This window comes from Serinus canaria, chromosome 19 (assembly GCF_022539315.1).
Source record: "Serinus canaria isolate serCan28SL12 chromosome 19, serCan2020, whole genome shotgun sequence".
Lineage (NCBI taxonomy): Eukaryota > Metazoa > Chordata > Aves > Passeriformes > Fringillidae > Serinus > Serinus canaria.
Window position 1 is genome coordinate 2865774 of NC_066332.1, and position 14606 is coordinate 2880379.

Below are 14606 nucleotides of genomic sequence, written 5' to 3' on the forward strand. Positions count from 1 at the left end.
ATTAACATTTGCTCTGTGCTTCATTAATTTGGTGTAAGACAGAGGCTGGAATTTCTCAGTTGGCAGAGTTTTGGAACTCCTGGCTTATCAGTTTGGTCTTTTATGGGTGGAATTTCTTGTGCAGGTGCCTGTTCCCTTTAAATCTTTTTCTGCTTCAGTTGAAATGTGCTAAAGATACAAAAATTCCAAAAATAATTCCCCAGCTTTGCTGTCCTTACTTTTTTTTTCCACGTTTTTTTTTTTTTTTTTTTAATTCTAGAGGAAAAATTTCCATTCGCCTTTGAGAAATACAAACAGTGCCATGAATTTTCTTCAGATTCTTCCTTTTGTGGCTCTCAAGAGACCTCCTCCACCATGTTCAAGACTTTCACCACAGCCTGGGAAGGGGAGAGGAGCATGGAAATTCCACTGGTGGCTCCAAGAGTTTGCCCATTTGGACCAAAAGAACCTGTAAGTCAGGAGATAACCTAGGGCAGGAGTTTCTTTAAATATTCTTTTAAATCTTCATTAAAAATATTTTTGACAATCCGTTTATTAAAAAGAAATGCAAGCAGAGGAATGCTTGTAGGTCTTTGTGAGTGTTTTGGAGTCGTGGCAAAAGTCCTGATTGATTTCAGGCATTGATTGCACAAAGATTTGGGTTCCCCTTGCTGGGGAATGTTGGCCTCTCTCCAGGTGGCTCTTCCCTGCCCTCCACCCCTCCCCAGCCTTTGGAATCCTGGATTTGGGCTGGAATTCAGAATGGAATGGGAAAAAAAAAAAAACCTGGACCGAATTTCACCGGGAGTCTGGAATGGACTCGGCAAAAAATGAAAATACGGACTGGATTCTGGAGTATGGAATGGACTGGGCAAAAGGGAAAACCCGGACTGGACTTCAGCCAGAGTCTGGAATGGACTTGGCAGATGGGAAAACCTGGAATGGTTTCCAGAGTCTGGAGTGGACTCAGCAACAGAAAAAACCTGGACCAGATTTCACCCAGAGTGTGGAATGGATTTGGCAAAAGCAAAAACCTGGGTCAGATTTTGGCCAGAGTCTGGGATGGACTCGGCAAAAGGAAAAACTTGGACTGGATTTTGGCTGGAGTTTCAATGGACTTGGCCAAAGGGAAAACCTGGACCAGATTCTGGCCAGAGTCTGGAATGGACTCAGCCAAAGGGAAAACCCAGACTGGATTTTGCCTGGATCTGGGATGGACTCTGCAGAAGGTGGTTGGAATGAGCCCTTTGTTCAGAGCTTTTTTCTTCTTTTCTGCACATTAAATGTGCCCAATCTCATCGGCTTTGTTCAAACCCCTCCCTCTGGAGTGCAGAGTTTCCAAGGTGGCTGCAGCCATTTCCCCTGATCCTTTTGGCACTGAAGGTGCTCCTGAGCCCCAGCATGTGACATTGTTTGCAGGGGTCTCAGGATGAGGAAGAGATAAGAAAGTTGACTCCATGTTCAGAAGGCTTGGTTCATTATTTTATGATATTATTTTAAAACTATGCTAAAAGAACAGAAGAAAGGATTTCATCAGAAGGCTTCTAAGAATAGAAAAGGAATGAACAACAAAGGTTTGTCTCTGACTGAGACAGTCTGGACAGCTGGACTGGGATTGGCCATTGATTAGAAACAAAGATGAGACCAATCCCAGATCCACCTGGTGCATCCCACAGCAGCAGACAAGAATTGTTTGCATTTTGTTCCTGAGGCCTCTCAGCTTCTCAGGAGTTACATCCTAAGGAAAGGATTTTCCATAGAACATGTCGGTGACAGCAGCATTATCTCAAATTGCCTTTGCAGACAGTTTTGTATAAAACATTTGCCTTTTCACCTTTTCTTCTTATTTCCGCTGCTGGGGCTGTGGTTCAGAGCTGGAATCAGAGTTTGCTCATTGTGCAGCTGACCTGGCACAGGCAGGTCTGTGTCGTGCTGCTCCAGTGCCAGAGCACTTGGAATTCATTAAATTCATTTCCAGGGCAGAGTTGCCCTGAGTGGCTCTGCTGATGCTGTCACTTCATGTCCACAATCTTACTCTAGAATTAAAAGCATGTTGCCACTTTGAGGGCAGTGGGGATTTGCCTCTGGTTACAAATTTTTAATTTTGGGGGGGGTTCTTCTGATGAACAGATGTGCCTGGCTTTAATAATGAATAGGAACTGAAGAAATCTTGGAATTGTCCAGTCAGAAAATTCCCATCCAATTGCCTGTTCAGAGTGTTGAAATAAAGATTATGTAGCTGATGATGTCTCACAGCTAAAATATGACTGCACAAGTTTTGACACATCAGTCTTACTCTATTTTCATATTCTGAACTGATTGAAAAGCTTAGTTTAAAATTTAATGGTCAGCTCGGGCTTTAATTGAAGGTTCTACCTAAAATTTAGATTTAGGATGTTGAAGATCAGCAGTTTTTCAGTTTAACTTCTTGTATTTAATTCTGTTTGATCTCACACAGCTTGGGTTGCCACCAGTTGCTTCATCCCTGAGGAACACCAGGCTGGCACCTGGTAAGTCTTTATCCCAGTCCCAGCCAAAATAAATTGTTCAATAAACAGAGAAATGGATTTGAAAGGAAATTCAGCAGTCTATTAATTATTTTTCTTTTTTTTCCCCATCTTTTTTTTGCTCCTGGATGTCTCTTTTCAGAGGGATAAATAGCTAAGCACTCAAGCATGTACTGCTGGTGCTAATTAGGTTATGGATTTTGTGTTTGCACCTGCACACTAAGAACTCTGACCTGTAAATCAACCTCTGTTTGAAGTGTAAATATCACTGGCCTCAGATTTCTGATACAGCACTGAGAGCTGGATGTGCAAGTCTGGCTGGAAATGATTTTTCCATTATGGAATTATTGAGAGGAATTTGATAAAATATGAATGAGCCGGGCTCGTGCAGGGTGTTAAATGAAATATGTAAGCAAGATGCTATCAGAGTGCAAGCCTATGTCACAGTTATTAAGGATTAATCACTGCTAATTAACTGGAATGGTTTTTTCCCTCTGTCTCAGCACTCTCAGAGGCATCTCCCCCCTCCACTGATGAGCTGCCTCCCCCAGCCCAAGAGCTGCTGGATGAAATTGGTAAGAGGCACTTCACCCCAAACTGTGGGAGGCTTTCCAGCTGTGCTCAGTCAGGATTTCTCCCAAACCATTCACTGCCAGAATACTCTGGAGCTTCCAAATTAGTTGCAGTCAATTATCAGGAAGATCAAGAGCTTAAATGATCAGCAGCTTAAATAACTGGCAGTTCTTGAAGCCTCTGCACTTCTCTGAGTGGTTTCCTTGCTGCTGCTGACAGCACACTGAGTGCAGGTGGAGTGGAACACAGAGAGGAGTTTGCTGTACACTGAATTTTTCAAAGGTGTCCTGGAGCAATTTGTGTTCCCTGCTAGAGGAGGCAGCTGCACCCCCCAGGTGTCTGTGCAGAGCTCAGTGATTTGCATTTCTTCTTGTGTTCACACACATCTCCAGTCAGAAAGGGAAAAATCTCTGTGTGGTTTTCACTGGGAGGGTGTTGGGGATGACTTTTCTTTGCTTATCCATCATTAAGCTCTTCCTAAATTAACACCAGACATTGGGATAATGAAAATGTCCATCCTGACTTTATTTCCTCATTCACCAGTACAAAAACCTGTGGAGATTGGCATCATTAGTGATGCCATTCATGATGGTCAGGGGCAGCCTGTAGGTTAAAATAATTGTAAAATGTAGAATTTAATAAATAAAATCATTATATATTATATAATTAAAATAATTATATATTATATTATGTTATGTTAATATTATGTAATGTTATGTTAATGTTATGGTTATAGTCTATTCTATTACATTATATTACATCATATTTATTGTATATAGTATTATATGATATATATATTAGAGATATTATATTATATGATGAGATTATATTATATGATATTAGATTATATGATGTATATTATATATAGTATATTATATGATATTATATTATATTATATTATCTATATTATATTATTCATATTATATTATTAATTTTTATATTTTATATTTTTATATTATATTATTATAAACTAGTTATAAAATAGCTATGAAAATACTATATAAAATAATTATAAATCATGTACAGGTTTTCCTGTAGGGTTGGATGAATAAAGTTATTTGGTACTTTGGTGTACAGTCAGCCTAGAGCAACATGGAAATAATGCTGTTTTTAACAGAACACTTAAAGCAGCAAGATTCCATCACTCCAGACTTGGAAGGGATGGGATTGCCAGACTCCGGAGTGCCAGTGAATGGTTGGTTGCCAACAGTCCCAGTGTGGAGATTAAAAATAGCAAATTCCTTTTGTCTTGCTGCAGTCTGCCTCTGCACCTCATCCCTGGGTGTTCAGCTGTAACAATAAACTGCAATTTTTAGCTTGGTGCCCCCACCAGGGTTTGCTGCTTTTCCCTGTGTGTTCCCTCCAAGGTCCCTCCTGCTGGGGGAGGTTTGAGGTCTAACCAGGAGAAGGAATTCTCTGTTTGGACCCAGGTGACAACACCCACAGGGGCAGAGGTGCTGGGCAGGGGATGTCAAACCCATTCAGTTCAGAATGATTCAGTTCAGAAAGTGGCCAGTGCACCCTACCTGTTAATGTTTCTAATGCTCCAGCAGGAAATAATGCCTCTGATTTCACAGAGGGAGAAAAGAGCTTCCACTGGGGTAATGAATATTGGATTTCCTGCTCTGTTCAAAGACAGCACAGTGGTGAATCTTTGTGCTGCTGCAAATGCAAATGGTGCTAAGTGGGAATCATTTTTAGATGTACAACAAGTCGTGTCAGAGGAGCAGAAAACCTAAATGTTTATAGGCTGTGCTTTTTTTTTCCTCCTCCAGTGAGTCACAAAGTGAGCAGCAGTAAAAAAAAAAATAAGCAGACAAAAAAAGGCATAAGAAAAAAAAAAAAAGAAAGAGGCAGAACATGAGTGAAGTCTGTAAAAAGCTAAATGACACAGTCACTTGAGAATGATGCTGGCACATGTTTGGTTGTCCTACAGCTTTGTTAAATCTCTTCCTGAGGGATGGAAGTTCATTGGAGCTCCTTGTTTTTAGGGGGAGAGGACTGCAGCAGGCTGTTGCTGGCTGCTCAGTCACTGTGGTTTTCTGGGATTTGCATAAAGCAGAGCTATTTCAGACTCCCATTTTTTGTGGCAGCCTCGTGCTTATCACAGCCCAGCAGAAGGGGCTGAAATCTTCCCCATGAGCCCAAACCTAAGTTTAACCCCATCACCATGAATTCCCAGATGAGAAAATTCACCATGGGGGTGCCTTTCTCAGCCCTAAGCCCAACCTTAACCCTGATTTCTGTGGGGAACAGAAATTGTTGATAAATCTTTGAGGGGAAATCACTGGGTTTTGATAAATAGGCAAACCAAGCTGCCATCCTCAGGTTTCCCTTGGATTTCTCTCCCATGTCTGGGATTGGAAGGGGAAAGATTAAAGATTCATTTCCAAATGCATTTTTCATTTCAGTGGGCAACAAAATGTGGAGTCCTGTGAATGTGGAAATGTGATGGAGTGAAATATTTATCTGGGCCTTGCTGCTGGCCACCTTTGGCTGCAGAAAATGGGAATTTGTTCATCTGGTAGAAAATCAGGCCTGACTGAGGGAAGAGTGACTGAGAAGTGGGCAACTGGAAATTGCCCAAGTGCAGCAAAGAAAACAACATTTTAATGTCTTTATTTATCTTCCTTTGATACTAAAATCTTGCTGTTTATGTGAACAGCTCTTGCTCAAGTTAAAATGGAAAACAGAGAGTCAGGAAAAGAATCTGAGGGAAATGAGAAGACAAATCAGAGTTTATGGACTAAGGAGTCATTTAATCTAGCAGAGGATACAGAAAGGTATGAAAAAGGATGGGAAGGCATGTCTGGCTTTGAGTTACAAAGACTTGGAATTTTAACAAGATTCAATGCTTGCAGAAAACTTTAAATCCCCTTATAACTGTTTTATTTGGAAATTTGCAATACGACCCTTGTCACCATCACTTTGAAATCTTTTATTTAACAGGGCTCACTCCAGTCTGGATGATGTTTTGGAAAGAATGCTCCATGCATTTCCTGGAGATGAGGAGATCCAAGAAGAGCCTCAGGGACACACTCTTGGGTGAGCTGGTAATTTCTGTTTGTGTTCAAGGGTTTATTTGGTGTGCTGTGTACACATCTGTGGAGGACTTTTCAGAAAATGGGCTGAGACTCCTTGGGGAGTGGAGTGCCAGGGAACTTGCCTGGAGACGTGGATGTGAACTCTCCTGCTAAATTGAGAGGGAAAAAAAATGTTTTGTTAATACAGCTTCCTGTAGGTGGAAAGCAAATACTTCAACAGCCCTGAAAGGCAGTGCTTGGTCTTCAGAAATCAGGGATAATTTGACAGAATGGGGGAATTTTTTGAGACAGAGAAAATGTGCATTAAGAGAACAGAGTCAGGAAAGCTCTTTCTAAAGAAGAGTTTGTGAAAATGGTTGTGCTTTCCTGGCAGTATATTAGGAAATTTGAAGAAGTCATTTAAGCATCATTTTAAGGAAAATATTCATATCCCAAATAACTGTTTTTCTTCTTGGAACTAAAGATCAGAGCCCAGTAACTCTGAGCAGCTCCACGGTGAGTGCTCATAAGTCATCCCTAACTTCTGCCTCCCAAAGAGCTTCAGACATTGTCATGTTTGGCATCAGAATTTTCTATTTCATCCTGTTAAAAAGGAAAAAAATGAGGGTGATTGATACACAAAACTCTGTCATTGAAGGGCTGCCAGCCTGCAGGACCCAGAAGATGCTGGAAGGAAGAATGAAGTAGAGGAGAGAGGAGCCTGGGCTGGAGCCAGAGCACCAGGAGGCTTTGCAGGGACTCCAGCAGGTCTGTAGAGTTTGAAATGTCCCAAATCTCTGGTTACTTTTGGAAATATTGGTGGTCATTTTAAAATGGAGAAGCCTGGGGGTGACACCCCAGTGGCTGTTATTGCATTACAAGAACAAATTGTTACAGCAATGGCAGCTGTGCCCCTGTTTGCTGTCACAGCTCCACAGCTGAGCTGGGATGGGGCTCCAGGGCTGGAAATCAGGATTGGTTTCTGATTTTCTGATCCCACCAGGGTCCTGGGTGATGCACCAGGAGCAGGGACTGGGTTCTGATTCCAAATGGGGCTGAGTGAATCAAGCAGAGGAATCTGCAGCTCTTGATTCACTTGCTGTCTCTGTGTGGCTTTGATGTTCTGAGCTGAATTTCCCTGGTTTTTAGATGAGATCAAGGATCAGAAATCCCACCCTCAGCAGCAGGTGGCTCCAGCTCCACCCTTCAGGTGAGACTCTGTGAGTTAAACTGGAATTGTGGTAGAAATTTCTTTGTGGCATGAGCTGCATTCCTGTTTTCCATGAAAAGGAGGCACTGTGAAATCCCATTCCCTTCATCTTGGACTGTACAGAAGAAAAAACAACTTCATAACCATTTTTTCCTCCTTTTTTTTTTCTTTTTTTTGTCCCCTGCAGGAAAATTGTTTTGGATGAGAGCTCTCTGCATGATTAAAACACAGAGTGAATAAGTTCTACCCTAGTCTGTGAATTACAGCCCTTTTTGGCCACATCAACACCTGTGCAGCTCAGATTTCCTTTAACAGCAGCAGCAAGTTCAGAGGAAATTCCAGTGCTCTGTGTTCAGATGTTTTGTACTGGTTTGATGCCCTTGTTGCATGCCCAGGCAGTGCCAGGCTGCAGAAGTGAGCTGGTTTTTTTTTCTACTCTCACATCAAACTGCTTTTCATTCTGCACCTGCACGTTTTCAGAAGCTAAAGAATTCCTTGCTCTGTTGCATTATGTAGTTTTCAGATTAAAGACAAAGTGATTGTGATTCTGTGGGCTGCTGGTGCTGCTCAGGCACTGAAATGTTTCCATGCTGGTGTGTTGCAGCCCGTGTAGAGTCTGTTTTTCCTTGCTCATTAAATTTAACAAGGTAATTTCTTGTTTTCTCTTTACTTAGTGCTTTTGTGATCTAGTGTTGAACTGATTTGACTGATTAAAGGGATTAATTGCTGTGCAAAAAAGCTAATGAGGAAAAGGCAGTGTTCTCCAGAGATTGCAAGTGCAGCAATATGTTCCCTGCCAGCATCAGACAAGAATGTGTAAAAAAATGAGGTTGTTCTGAAGATACCTGGGGTTTAATTCAACCACATTTTTAGTGGGCCTTGTCCAAAAAAAAAAAAAAAAAAAAAAAACCACCAAGATCTCTAGATATAATTGAGATTTAGATGAGAATTTCGATAGGCACATAAATTTCATATTTAACACTTTTTTTGTGATAAATGCTGTTCAAGGTTCAGGGTTGTTCTGTTCCCTGGGCTCTGAGCTGCTTTTGCACAGCTGGGAGTGCCAAGTTTTCCATCTTCATTCCTTCCTTTGCAAGGAAATGCTCCAATTCTGCACCTGTTCATTTGGTTTAACAACATTGATAAAAGTTTCCAAGGTTATCGTGCTGCCTTGTGGTTTTCTTTTCCTGGCTTGGAGATTCCTTTTTGGGGTTAAAGTTGGGGTTTTTCACTTGTTTTTAACATCATCAGGCCGTGGTACAACCAGGCACTGATGGAGCTGCTCCAGGGAGGATCCTGCAGGGCTGGGGGAGCTTTCTGAGGAAAGATGAGAGAAAATAAAAATCTTTGATGTGTTTGTGCTGTGGTGGCAGTGACAGAGGCGCCTCAGGCCTAGCACAGGCCTCGCCCCGGGCTGTGTGTTTCGGACACAATTCTGTCCAAAAAAAGGTGTAATATTTTCTAACCCAGACTTGTACCAACCTGGATTCTCTGTGTGGGGTTCCTGTGCTGCAGGCAGGAGGATTTTTATTCCTGGTAGGAGCTGCTGGAACAAAATCCTGCAGCTCCTCAGGGCCTGCTCCCCACAGCCTCGGGGCCTGCTCCCCACAGCCCCACAGACCCGGGGCCTGCTCCTAGCAGGGATAGGGGGTGCAAAAAACTCAAATTACAAATATGGATTTCGTGATCCTGTGACTCTCAACTGAGGGTCATTCCCTCTCCCTTTGGGCAGTGTTTTTGTTGGGTTTCAGGCTTGTTGAATTAAATAAAAAAGTAGCCAGAGCCAAGCGGCAGCAGCAGTGTGGTGGAGAGCAGCACGGGAGTGTTTGCACAGGCACAGAATTATCCATCCCTGGGTGGATAACAACATGTGAAATCTCAGCTTCCTGCATTTCTTGTTCTATTTTATCTGTGGGACCAAATGGTGAGCAGGCTGTGAACAGTTTCCCTATCTTTTTTTAATCTTAATGTGGAGAATTTTGGTTTCTGCTTGTGGAGGGCCTTTGGAGCAGCCCCGTTGTCTGTCTGATCTCCTTATCAGGGACAGAACACAACTGAGATTTCAGTTCCTCAGCTGCTTGTGCTTCCCCAGATTTAAGTTTAGCACGGGCTTGAATCATCCTGATAACACAAAACACGGGCACAAAAGCTGTGATTAACAGGAACAATTAAACAAGGACCAGTGCAAGACAGCAGAGGAGATCACAGGGCCCATCTAATGCTGCTTTTCAGCTTCCCAGAGAATGAAAGCCCAATTAATTAAATTAAAACAGTGATACTGAGCTGCTCTAATTCCTCTCTGAGCCCTGTGAGCTGTTCTGCACAGCAGGAGAGAGGGAGGCTGAGACAGGGGTGGGGATGGGTGTCCTGACCCCCCACACCAGGTCACGGAGTCATGGAATGGTTTGGGTTGGAAAATACCATAAATATTATTTAATTCCACCCTTCTGCTACCTTCCACTAGCCCAGGTTGAATATTTCATTCCTTTGGTCTGGGCTGGTTTGGGGATTTTTGTTTTATTTTTGGTTTGAAGCAGAGAATCTCAGATGGTTAAAAAAAAAACCCAACCCAAACCCTCAGTCTCCCAAATCTCATCATCCTCCATGGCAGTGCAAATTGCTGGGGTGCCTGGCTGGGAATCACCTCATTTTGAAAGCAATTCAAGGGTTCAGGATCACCAACCTGTGAGACAGCTCTGAAGGCAGGCAGGCTTTTTTAGAGATAGAGGAATTGGGTGAAACCCATTTTCATCCACTCCCTGCCTTCAGTATCACCTTCAGCAGCCTTTCCTGGGCTCCTGAACGACAGAATCTCCTCCAAAAACAGAAGTGTGATTGCAGCTGGGGTAGATAAACACTGGGACTGGAGATTTGAGATGAGGTGTGAAGCTGTGGAGCCTGTGGAGGTTTTTTATCTTTTATTTTATCCTTTCAGGCTTTGGTATCTTCTGTTTGCTGCTGGTGGGCCTTGGGGCTTGCTACCACTCATGTTTTCACCCTTGCTGGGAAATCAGTGCATTCAGACCTTTCCTTATTGCCTTAACTCCAAAAAAAGAAAATTAACTTTGTGTCTGTTTTATTTCCTGGCTGTCTGTCTGATGTTTGTGGCACTTGCCACGAGGGCTGTGCCAGCTCTGGTGGCACGAGGGGAAGTGTTTTCTGTCAGACCTTCCATCAGCCAATAAAACAGATGAACTGCTCAGTATTTATCAGTGTTTATTAACACAGTTGGCTCTCAAACATTCCTGCTGGATTTATGCCAGGTCTACAGCATCTCCCTGAACTTCCCAGCAGGACCAGGCAGGGCTTGGTCTGGCAGGGCATGGTGACAGACCCTGTTCCACCTGACCAGGGGCCAAACAGCCACCTGGGATGTTGGGCACTGAGGAAAAATTACTGTTCATTTTTTATTTGGTGTTCTTGAAAGGCTCCCAGGGGAGGGGCTGGGAGGGAGGGGGTTCCTCAGGAGAGGGACATAGTGAAAATCTGCAGTTTCTCCCATGATGGGATGGTTCCTCACCTGCAAGAAGACACTGACCTGTCTTTTTTATGTTGTTGGGGACCTCTCCAACCTCTGAGAGCCCCCCATCAGCTCCACCCCGAGCCCTCTGTGCTGCTGTGGGTGGCACAGGCAGATCCTGGAGCTGGCACTGGCACAGGACGTGGCAGCTGTCACACGGGGTGGGACGGTGTCACCTTGTTCCTCAGCCCCTCTGCAGCCACCTGGGGACTGGGGGCAGCTGGAGAGGTTTTCCCCATGCCCCTGGGGTGGTAACCACAGCACAGCATTCCCAGCAGGCAGCTCTGGAACTGGGCAGGGAAGGAAGGGGCAGGTTATTTGTGGCAGCACAAATCCGGCGTCACCCGGAGACTCGGCAGCTTGGACGCTGGTTATATTTTGGGAAAGAACTCTGTCTATTCCCAGCCCAACTCTTTGTGCTTTATGGACAATAAAAGTTTCATTCTGTTTGCTTTGTGCCTTCAACAAGCAGCTTGTGAGCCAACATTAAGTTTCCTGACCCCATAAAACCATGGAAGCAGAAAATGAGCTCTTGTTCGGGCTCGCAGGCTGCTCCCTCCCTTTCCATCTTATTCCCCAAATCCTTGCTGCTTACACAGCAACCCCGAGCCTGTGACCACACTTCCAGATAGGATTGATGCTCCCTCCAGGATTTTTGAGCCTGCCCAGCTGTTCTCCAGCGTGGTTGGTTGGTTGCTGTGTTTGTTTGGAGCTTTCTCTCACCTGTTTGTTCATGAAGACGTAGATGATGGGGTTGTAAACCGTGGCCGTCTTGGAGAAGTAGGAGGGCAGGGATGCCAGGGCTGGCTGGATGACAATGTCCTTGTTGGTGGCCACCACCAGTGCAAAGGTGGTGTAGGGCAGCCAGCAGGTGAGGAAGGCCACCACCATGGCCACCACCATGCGTGTCACCTCCCGCTCCGCCTGCTGCGTCGTGTCCGACTCCTGCTGCTGCGCCGCCGCCTGCGGGGGTGTGGGAGAGAGGGAGAGGCCTGTCAGCAGCTTGGAACAGCATCCCATCCCTCCTGGGATAGGTGGTGTGAGAAACAACTGCTGGCTTGGAAAATCTCAAAAGGTTTATTAAACCTTGACAGAAATACAACAAAAGGATGACAGAAGGGAAAATTCGCAGCGCTGGGAGCTGCCCCTCGTGGGTACCACGTGGATGGTTCATCTTCAAGATGGATCTTTTATATCCCTGGGGTTGCACCAGCCAGCCCTGGCCCCTCCCAAGGTCTGTCAGCCAGCTCTTCTTTGCCATTTATCAGTGCAGACTGCTCTGTAACTGGACTGGAGGGCAGGGGTTGCCATGCCCACCCCCTGAGCACCCCCAAGCTTTTCCATTCCCCACTGCCCCAGGTAAGGGACACCTGTGCAGCTTCTTCTTACCTGGCCTAGACAGCCCAGGCTGTCTGATGGCAACAATACAGGGGGAAAGGGAACCATGGGGAGATCAGAGGACATCTAAACTACAACAACATAACTGTACATCACTAAAGCTTTTCTTAATATTCACACAACAGTTATATTTTAATTGCGAGAGCCAATCATCTCATTATCCATCTGTAACAGATGAGTAATGCAATGATTGATTCTCACAGTTAACAGACAAATATCATGTGTCTGTTAACCTTAAGAAAGGTTGTATAGATTTATAGTTGTTTTACCCTCTCGTGTGGTTATCAAGGGACATTTGGGAGGGCTGGCTTGTCACTGTGGTGACATCTGACCTCTAATCAGGACAAATCTCCACCACTGGACAGCAAAGAAGAGGTTGATGGACAGAACTTTGGGATGGGTTAAAGAGTTAAAAAGGGAAAACCTCCATTGTGAGGAGGCTGAGCACATGGCAGGGAAAATCTTTTGCTCCCAGCGCCATAACCTTTTTACTTCATTCAATCTTCTGTTATATTTTTGATAAGGTTTAATAAACCTTCCTAAACTATAAAAAGTGAGTAGCCATTTCTCACAACTGGGAGCCCTGATGGCAGTGCCTCAGGCTGTCCCCAACACCTGCCCTGAGGCTCTCCATCCCCATGGAGACTTTTTGGGAGCGGGCTCACCTGAGCTGGGCTCACTTACCGCCCGCAGGGTCAGCAGCAGGTTGGTGTAGGAGAAGAGGATCAGGCTGAGGGGCACCACAAAGCAGGTGACAAACAAGGCCAGGATGTAGCTGCTGTTGTTGCTGCCACCCGTGTACCAGTTGGGCCCGCAGGAGGTTCTCAGGCCTGGAATAAAGGAGGGAATGAGCCTAAAGCAGTTAGGGCTTGGATAAGGGCTCAAGGTTGGGCTCCAAAACAGCTGTGCCACCTCGTGTGTCCATCCCCAGGGCCTGGAGATCAGCACTGGGGGGTTTGAGTGGCCAGATGCCCTCTGTGATTTGTTGTGGAGTTGTGCCAGGCTCCTACAAGAGCAGGTCAGGGCTGGGTGTGTGCTGGGTGATGCTCCAGCAGCCGGAGCAGCTCCAATAAGAACGGCTCCAGAATGTCTTGTGGTGGGGAACTTCCAAAGAACAACCTCCAGGAGAGGATTATTGGCTGAGCAAGCAGGAAATATTAACAGGAGAGATTAATCCTTTAGACCCCAACCCAGACACTCTCCAGCTACCCCAGGCTTGAAAACAAGAGGCAAGAAGACAGCACAGTGGAGTAGAATGCACATCTCCCCTACCTTCAGGCACGTAGCTGCTCCAGCCCAGGAGTGGTGGGGTTGTCCAGAGCAGGGACCAGCCCCAGGTGAAGGCACAGCCACTGGCAGCGTGCTGGTGCTGGAACCGAAAGTCCCCCAAGGGTCTGCAGACCACCAGGTACCTCTCCAAGGCCAGGATGGCCAGGGACCACAGCCCCACGATGCCTGGGGGGACAGCAGGGGTTGTGTCACAGGGACAGCTTCTGCTGCCTGTGCTGGGACGTGGCAGGTGATGGTTTAGATCAAGGAAAAATATCATTTGAACAAGAAGTCGGATGTTTTTCCCTACATCAGGGACAGCTGTGATATTTGGCTGTTGGAAACTGTGATTTTGGCACTGCTTCTCTCACAGCAGGGACAGCTGGGATGTTTGGCCCTCAGAGATGAAGTTGGCAGTGGGTGGCTGTGATGCCTCGTGGTTACAACAGCAGGGTGTCCTCAAGGAGAGGTTTTGTGCAATTTCCAGTCCCTGGTGTGCTGGCACAGCAGCCAGCACCCATGAAACACATCCCAAACAAGGATTCCCCATGTCCCCAAGTGGCATTTCCCACTCTGCCAAGACCAAGACTGGACGTGTGGTGACCTGGCACAGCCACCTCCCCAACCCTTCCCTGCGCTAACCAAGAGCTGAAGGACACGACTTGACATTTCACAGCGTGAAATGAAATCGTTGACTTTAGGTGCTGAACCATCTCCCAAATCCCCTCTGCTGAACCCAAAGACACCCCCCAAAGCCCAGGGGCAGGCCTGGAGCTCTCTCCTTACCCGTCAGGGACACCATGAAGCCCTCCAGCTGGCAGAGGCGCTCCCCAAAGACGAAGAAGCCGCGGATGTTGTTGGAGAGGCTGACGGAGCTGCCGCAGAGCGTCACCAGCAGGTTGGCCACGGCCAGGTTCACCAGGATGTAGTTGAGGGGCGAGCGCAGCCTCTTGTGCCTGATGGTCACCACGATGACCAGCCCGTTGAGCACCGAGGCCGAGGCCACCACCAGCCCCATGAGCACGGCCACGCCCAGGTACATGGCCCGGGGGGCCTGGTGGGGCCACTGGGGGCCATCAAAGGGCCCCGGGGTGCTGCTGCTGCTGCTGTTTGGGGGCTCCTCCATG

The 14606-nt window shown here is 45.9% G+C and overlaps 2 protein-coding genes across 2 annotated transcripts in view; one reads left to right on the plus strand and one right to left on the minus strand.

The window, feature by feature from the left end:
• TEX14 (testis expressed 14, intercellular bridge forming factor) overlaps positions 1 to 8510 on the plus strand; it is a 34665-nt gene extending 26155 nt beyond the window's left edge. The window contains exons 23-31 of the mRNA XM_030231354.2: positions 260 to 450; positions 2438 to 2489; positions 2990 to 3061; positions 4177 to 4254; positions 5725 to 5842; positions 6009 to 6104; positions 6741 to 6850; positions 7232 to 7292; positions 7480 to 8510. Of these exons, the coding sequence (XP_030087214.1) occupies positions 260 to 450; positions 2438 to 2489; positions 2990 to 3061; positions 4177 to 4254; positions 5725 to 5842; positions 6009 to 6104; positions 6741 to 6850; positions 7232 to 7292; positions 7480 to 7516 (815 nt within the window). The 3' untranslated portion in view covers positions 7517 to 8510. The remainder of the gene's footprint in view (positions 1 to 259; positions 451 to 2437; positions 2490 to 2989; positions 3062 to 4176; positions 4255 to 5724; positions 5843 to 6008; positions 6105 to 6740; positions 6851 to 7231; positions 7293 to 7479) is intronic.
• A 2454-nt stretch (positions 8511 to 10964) lies between these two features.
• Positions 10965 to 14593, minus strand: LOC103820330 (pinopsin; the record flags this gene model as incomplete). Its single annotated transcript, XM_009094978.2, has 5 exons — positions 10965 to 11102; positions 11536 to 11775; positions 12895 to 13040; positions 13483 to 13665; positions 14266 to 14593. Coding segments are annotated over 5 exons (1035 nt in total), but the record flags the coding sequence as incomplete, so codon positions are not given.
• Positions 14594 to 14606: the final 13 nt, after the last annotated feature.